Genomic DNA, 7,499 nt, shown 5'->3' on the forward strand with positions numbered 1-7,499 from the left:
GTCCCCCTGCCCGTCGGCACCGAGGTCTGGCTGCCAGATGCTGCCGGCCTTAACGAGCCACGTCTGTTGGCCACTAATTGGTCCCGGGCACCAGGGACAGCTGGGCAGAAGGGCTCTGGACCGGGGCTGGGCAGCCCAGGGCAGAAGGGGCATCGCACGGCCATGCTGTCTACTCACCTCGGAGCGCGTCCCCTATGGCCTTCGGGCTCCTCCTGGGAGGTGGGACCTGAGGTGGCAGGGGCTGCCGGGTGACCCCCAGGCTTCCGCTGGAACGGAAGCGCTGGCCCCAGGCGGGTCACAGGTCACGCCCCGTCGGCGCAGGGGAGGAGCTGTGGCCACACTGCCCATAAACGTGTTCAAGCGATTTACGACATACGAGGAGGCTGCGCTGGCCAGGACAGGATGGGCAGGCCCGGATGGCGGCTTCTGGTCAGCTGGGGCACGGCCCCCGTGTTGGCAAGCAGACGGGGCTCTGCCAGGACACCCATCCGCCCCCAGCTGAGCAGCGGGCACTGTGCTGCCCTGTGCCTTCCCCAAGTGACGGAGACACCAGCGGGCTCATTGTAGCTACACTAGCCCTCCACGCGTGGGCCCCTCTCCTAGGACACGCACAGGACACGCGTGGGCCCCTCTCCTAGGACACGCGTGGGCCCCTCTCCTAGGACACGTGGTGGACATGTGTGGGCCCCTCTCCTAGGACACGTGGTGGACATGTGTGGGGCCCTCTCCTAGGACACACGGAGGACATGTGTGGGGCCGTGTCCTAGGACATGCAGAGGACACGCGCAGGCCTCTCGCACTGCTTGCTGGTCAGTGCAGCTGGCCACGGTGTCCAGCAGGGGGATGTGTGCAGGTCATTCTGTGGCTGCGTCCAGGCCACAGCCTCGCTCCTGCTCCAGGGAGGCTCCTGGACTTTTGGGGATCCCAGAATACAAGGGGCGAAGCCCCAAGAGGCTGGTGGTGAGATGAGGCGCTAGGCAAGGGCAGGCTCTCTTCTCCCCGAAGTGGCCGAAGATGAGGCTGCTGGCCCCTGGGGAGTGGACACCAGCCTCCTGCTCCAAACAGAAGTCCTGGGGCCAGGGGAAGCACCTGACCCATGCCCCTCCCCAGGAGCCCAGGACCCCACAGCAGGTGGCCCAAGCCCCTCCCCCAGGAGCCCAGGACCCCACAGCAGGTGGCCCAAGCCCCTCCCCCAGGAGCCCAGGACCCCACAGCAGGTGGCCCAAGCCCCTCTCCCAGGAGCCCAGGACCCCGCAGCAGGTGGCCCAAGCCCCTCCCCAGGAGCCCAGGACCCCACAGCAGGTGGCCCAAGCCCCTCCCCCAGGAGCCCAGGACCCCACAGCAGGTGGCCCAAGCCCCTCCCCCAGGAGCCCAGGACCCCGCAGCAGGTGGCCCAAGTCCTCCCTGGAAGAGGCTGCTCGGGGTGCGAGCCGGGACATGGCTGCTGCAGCTGCGGCCCCTCCATGTGGGGCCAGGGTGTGTGTGTGTGTGTGAACAGGCTGTGGCTTAGGCCAGAGAGTCTGGCTCTTGGAACGCCCAGCCGCGTGGCTCTCCCCCGAAGCCCCGTCCTGGTGCTAGCTCCACTCAATGTCCCCTCCCCGGCTTCCCATCTCCCCCTCCCCCACTCAGCGTCCACGCTCCGCCCCGCCTCCACCCTAGCCTCTGCCCCCGACACAATGGTCGCCAAGGCCAGTTCTGTGACCTAGGCGGCCACACCCTTGAAAGGGCCTGGGCAGGGGCTGGCACGGGTAGACAGCAGCTGGTGGTGGAGGATGGCGGGCTCCTGGGTGCTGGATGTGGCCTGCTAGCCCCTGCCAGGGACTCCCCCGAAGCCAGACGGCCCGGTCCGCAGACGCCAGCAGAGCCTGGACTAGACCCGGCGCTGCACCTCGCTCCCTCTGGGCTGTGCCCGGGGTAGAATGCCGCAGGCATGTTCAGCCCCCACACACTCGAGGCCCCCGCGGTGATCTTCGACAACGGCTCAGGGCTGTGCAAGGCGGGCCTGTCGGGGGAGATCGGGCCGCGGCACGTCGTCAGCTCCGTGGTGGGGCACCCCAAGTTCCAGACGGCCTCGGCGGGGGCCAGCCAAAAGAAGTACTTTGTGGGGGAGGAGGCACTGTACAAGTATGAGACGCTGCACTTGCGACAGCCCATCGAGCGCGGCCTGATCACGGGCTGGGACGACATGGAGCGGCTGTGGAAACACCTGTTCGAGTGGGAGCTGGGCGTGAAGCCGAGCGAGCGGCCGGTGCTCATGACCGAGCCCTCGCTGAACCCCCGGGAGAACCGCGAGAAGGTGGCCGAGCTCATGTTCGAGAGCTTCGGGGTGCCCGCCTTCTACCTGTCGGACCAGGCCGTGCTGGCCCTGTACGCCTCGGCCTGCGTCACGGGGCTGGTGGTGGACAGCGGGGACGGCGTCACCTGCACCGTGCCCATCTTCGAGGGCTACTCACTGCCACACGCTGTCACCAAACTCTACGTGGCGGGCAGGGACATCACGGAGCTGCTGACGCGGCTTCTGCTGGCCAGCGGGCGCGTCTTCCCCTGCCTGCTGGACAAGGCCCTGGTGGACGACATCAAGGAGAAGCTGTGTTACGTGGCCCTGGAGCCGGACAAGGAGCTGTCCCGGAGGCCTGAGGGGCGGCTGCAGGAGTACAAGCTGCCCGACGGCCACGTGGTGTACGTGGGCGACCCGCTGCACCAGGCGCCCGAGGTGCTGTTCGCGCCCGAGCAGCTGGGCATTCAGAGCCCGGGCTTGTCCAAGATGGTGTCCAGCAGCATCGCCAAGTGTGACGTTGACATCCAGAAGACGCTGTTCGGCGAGATTGTGCTGTCGGGGGGCTCCACGCTCTTCCCGGGCCTGGACGACCGGCTGCTGCGGGAGCTGGAGCCGCTGGCCTCCAAGGGCACGGCCATCAAGATCACGGTGCCGCCCGACCGCTGGTTCTCCACGTGGATCGGAGCCTCCATCGTCACCTCGCTCAGCAGCTTCAAGCAGATGTGGGTCACGGCCGCCGACTTCAAGGAGTTCGGGACCTCGGTGATCCAGAGAAGGTGCTTCTGAGGCCACGGCCACAGCCGCCCAATAAAACACAGAACTGTGACAGTGCCTGGGGCTTGCTCCTTCCTGCCTCCCTGCCTGGACACCGCAGGGAGTCTGTGCTGCAGGGCAGGGGTTTAGGTGGATCTGGCCCGACAGGGAAGCAGGGAGCAAGCAGGGAGCGCAGGTGAGGACCGCTGGAGCCTGGTGGTTGCAGAAGGCTGAGGGCAGCGAGCGGGAGTCCCTGTCCGCACGGGGTGTCACTGCCTCTACGCCCACCTGTGGGTCTCCTGCCCTGGCATTTGCGCTTGCAACCGGCTTTGCTGACCACACCCCGACCCCTGCGGGCAACGTGGAGGGCCGACGGCAGGGATCCCCACCAACTGCACCCAAAGCCCAGCGAAGGCCCCCAGAGCACCCCACACCCTGCTGCACACGTGTGTCCTGCCCTGCGGGTCCGTGACCCTACACCCCGTCATCCCGTGCTTGCCTCCCCCCACCTGTTGGCTTGACGTGGTAACAGTGCTGGACAGTGCTGGACGCTGTCCTCCCCCTGAGTGTCCATGTTGTGGGCGGGACCAAGTGCTCAGGGTGGCTGGGTCGCTTCCTCCGGTGGCTGCCTGCCTGTGGCTGCCGTTCTTGCCTGGGGTCACTGCACGTGCAGTTCTTCCCAGAGCCCCCAGGGCTCCGTGTAGGCTCTAGTGCCCACCCTGGCACCAGGCACACGTGCCACACACACACCCTCGCACATGAGCGGCCTCACTCCACCTGAGGCTTGGCCACCTCCCTTTAGGTGAGATGACCGTGTTTAGTCGGGGCGTGGACTCCGGGCCGTGGCGCCTTCCCACCCAGAGCTGTGCTCTTGCTGGGGGGCCTTCGCCCTGCAGCTCCCAGCCCTCCGCTGGGTTGGGGGTTGTCTGTGGGCATCCTTACCCCCTCCTCCCAGTGAGTTTACTGTTTTCTGATTGGGTCTGGCTTATCTTAACTGGTTTCCAATTAGTTCACTTGGGTAGAGGCTCCACAGAGAGGAATTGGAGATGAGGCTGGGGGCCAGAGGGCGCCCCCTGCTGTCTGCCCCCCAGCTGCAGGCGGAGGACTGCAGGGCCAACAAGGACGACAGGTGGGCCAGCTGGGGACCTGGTGGGTGTCAGGAATCCACTTGCCAGACCCAGAGTGGCTGCCACCTGTGGTCTACACCAAGGCACGTAGGGAATCAATCCTGGGACATGGGGTCTGCCGCCCCGGGTGCCTCGTCTGAGCAGCAGCCTCCTCCCAGCACTGTGTCCTGCGTTGGGGCTTAGAACCTCGCTGCCACTCTCCCAGAGGCCACTGGGTTCTCGGGTTTGTCCCAGTGCTTGCTTCTGTCTCTGAGGATGCTGATCCCAGCGGGGAGGACCCAGCAGGGCCCACCCTGAGTCGACCTGTTAGCTGTGGACAGGCAGGGGAAGGGGGAGCGTGGTCTCCCAAAGGTGCCCACCTGCGGCCACACCCTTGTCCAGAGGGAGCAAGTGTTCTCCAGCTGTTGTCTCTAGCTGCCAGGGACCTGGGGTGGGGCTGCCGGGGACCTGGGGTGGGGTTTCTTAGCACCCCATTGGCCAACAGGTAGGCCTGAGGTCCTGGGTCCCATGGCCTGGGTGTGCCCTCAGGTCCCGGCCTCTTTGGCTATGGGGATGTGGGGAGGGTGGGGCTCCGGGACTCCCCAGGGCTACAGAGCGACAGAGCTGGTGGCCTCTGCCACCCAGGCCCTCCCAGCAAGGTCACTCGGGTCACTTTTTTTTTAAAGATTGATTTATTTTGCAAGCAGTCTTAGAGAGATGGAAAGAGCGACGTTGAGAGACGGAGAGAGCCCTCCTTGGACCCAGTCCCCAAGCGGCTGCAACGCTGGGTGGGGTCAGGCAAAAGCAGGAGCAGGGAGCTCCATTTGGCCTCCCTCCCCTCCCAGGTGCAGCAGGGGGTGATGGGGGGACAGTAATGTCCTCGGGTCCCCGTGAGGGAGCTGGGGTTGGGGCCCAGGGTCTGCTTTCCCATCGGCAGCCAGCGCCCCTCCACTTGGGGTTGGCCAGTATGCAGCACCAGCTCTTGAGCACTGGCTAGTCTGCTTCTGCTGAGGGGTGGGCTCCCCACGTCCTGCACCCTGGACTCCCCAGAGCCATGCCTTACTTCCAGCCGGCTTTGGAGGGAGTCTCCCTGGATTTATCTCTCTGCACTCACCTGTGGGGCTCTGGGTCCACTCTAGGGGCTCTGGGCTCAGCACCCAGGAAGCAGAGGAGGAGGATGCTGGGCAGCGGGCAGCAGAGGCCAGGCAGAGGGCAGCAGAGGCCAGGCAGAGGGCAGCAGAGGCCAAGCAGTATGCAGCAGAGGCCATGCAGTGGGCAGAGCAGACACCATGCAGTGGGCAGCAGACACCATGCAGTGGGCAGCGGAGGCCAGGCAGAGGGCAGCAGAGGCCAGGCAGTGGGCAGCAGGCTGCATAGACCATGCAAGCAGGAGAGAGAGCAGACTGTTGGGGTGCTGTCACCCCCTCCCAAGGATCGTTCTCCCTGCTGGATCACAGGAGACCGCCAGACCCTGCCACGTCAGCTGTTGGCACCCTAGGGCCCAGGCCCTCCCAGGCTGGCCACCCTGTAGCTCCTCCTGTTCCCCCACAGCCATGCTGGACACACTGTGGTCCCCTGGTGAGCTGAACCACACAGCGGGGCTATGGGGCACCTGTTCCTCAAGCTCCTCTTCCACGTGGACACCAGGGATCCACGTGGTCAGGCCACACCCACAGCTGCTCCAGCCAGTGCACAAGACAGCCCCGGCTGCCAGGATTGCGGGGAGCCCTGTGGGTGGGGCTGAGGGCGACCTGCAGGAAGCGAAAGCATGTGGTGCCCCTGGGTGTGGGTGTGCATGTGTGTGTCTGTGTGTGGCTGTGTGTCCTGTGTGTGTGTGTGTGTATGTCCCTGTGTGTGTGTCCCTGTGTGTGTCCATGTGTGGCCCTGTGTGTGTTTCCTTGTGTATGTGGGTGTGTGTCCCTGTGTGTGTGTGTCCCTGTGTGTGGGTGTGTGTCTGTGTGTGAGTGTGTGTCCCTGTGTGTGTGCGCACTGCAGTGTCCGTCTCCCTGGAGTTGGCTGCCCACTGTCATGGGCAGTACAAGGCACTGTCCAGTTGCCACAAGCTCACAAAGCCGCATGTGCCTGGAGGCCCCAGCCATGCTCGAGGGGTCCACTGCCCACTGCCTGGCGTGAACACCCCCCATCGCTGGGAAGCCTGCAGGAAAGCTGAGCCATTCTAGGGCTGCCTGGGACCCGACGGCTTGCAGGGGAGCTGGTAGCCAAAGCTGGGCTGCACTCTGGGACTGCGAGTCTGGCCTCTGGCGGGCAGGGGCCTGGGGGGCCGAGCACCAGGAACAGCAGCATCCTCAGGCCCAGGGACACAGGAACGGGCACTGTGGCTACAACAAAGCCCCAGCCGAGGGCAGTGGGAGGTAGGGTCCACTGAAGTGTGCCCTCAGGGGTCCCTTCCTGGTCAGGATGTATGTACAGGGGGCCTGTAGAAGAAGGGGACACACCTGGCCCTGGTCCTTGGGGTGTGCGTGGAGAACGTGGGGCCTCAGCAGGTGACCGTGGGGAGGGGACAGAGGCTGCCCATCCCAGCTACAGACGGGACTGCCCTGTGGAAAACCGTTGGCAGGGTGAGGTGGGTCCCTGCGTGGGCATGGACTGCTGCAGTCTTGTGGGGGTGCGTGATGGCCCTGGTGCCAGGATCCCAGCTCTGTCCCCGGACAGCAGTGCCCGGTGTGGGACACAAGGGGCTCATTGTCACCACGACCTCGGCCAGGGCGGGAAACGTGAGCCATCCCGGTTATCACAGGCGAGGGATGGGCCGGCCCCACTGGCCGGCGGGCAGACACAGTAATCCCCTCCTGGGGCTCAGAGCTCCAGTTTCCTGGCCCCACCTGTTGGTGGCAGCTGCCAAGGGCTGGTCAGCGCTGTGGGCCGGGGCCGGTGGCCCTCACACCTGGGCCAGCTGGGCCTCATCCAGGGGTCTGCGGGGCCGGGCCCTGCCCCCAGGGCTGCCTCCGGGGGTCTGGCTGGCGGCTGGGATGCCAGTTCCTGGCTGGGTGTCCCTCCCCACGCTGCGCCTTGACTGGAGGCCCACAGCACCCTGGCAGTGGCGAGCAGTGACGCCAACGCTGGGACGACGCAACCAGAGGGCGGAGGCTGCCCGTGCCTGCTGCTCAAGAGACAGCCAACTCGGGCCAGAGGTGCCGCTCCCGGCTGCCAGGCACAAGCCGCCTGCTGAGCAGGAGGCTCTGAGGGCTCCGCCTCATGCCTAGTGGGCTGGGGGATCTCTTGGGGCCTGCACGGAGGCGTCAGCCTGCGAAAGTGGATACCTCCCCCTTATGCAAGCGGGGTCGCAAGGATGGGCCTGGCGCACGGGCGCAGCCAAAACAAGATGAAGCCGGCTCCAGGGA

At 65.9% G+C, this 7,499-nt stretch overlaps 1 protein-coding gene across 1 annotated transcript; it reads left to right on the forward strand.

Moving 5' to 3' along the window:
* The first annotated feature begins 1,930 nt into the window (after positions 1 to 1,930).
* Positions 1,931 to 3,106, forward strand: ACTRT2 (actin related protein T2). The gene has a single exon (XM_040987812.1). The coding sequence runs from the start codon at positions 1,931 to 1,933 to the stop codon at positions 3,062 to 3,064; it is 1,134 nt and encodes a 377-aa protein (XP_040843746.1). The 3' UTR covers positions 3,065 to 3,106.
* The last annotated feature ends 4,393 nt before the right edge of the window (positions 3,107 to 7,499 follow it).

Source organism: Ochotona curzoniae, unplaced genomic scaffold (assembly GCF_017591425.1).
Source record: "Ochotona curzoniae isolate NIBS_2020 unplaced genomic scaffold, NIBS_Ocur_1.0 contig_4792, whole genome shotgun sequence".
In the NCBI taxonomy this organism is placed as follows: Eukaryota; Metazoa; Chordata; class Mammalia; order Lagomorpha; family Ochotonidae; genus Ochotona; species Ochotona curzoniae.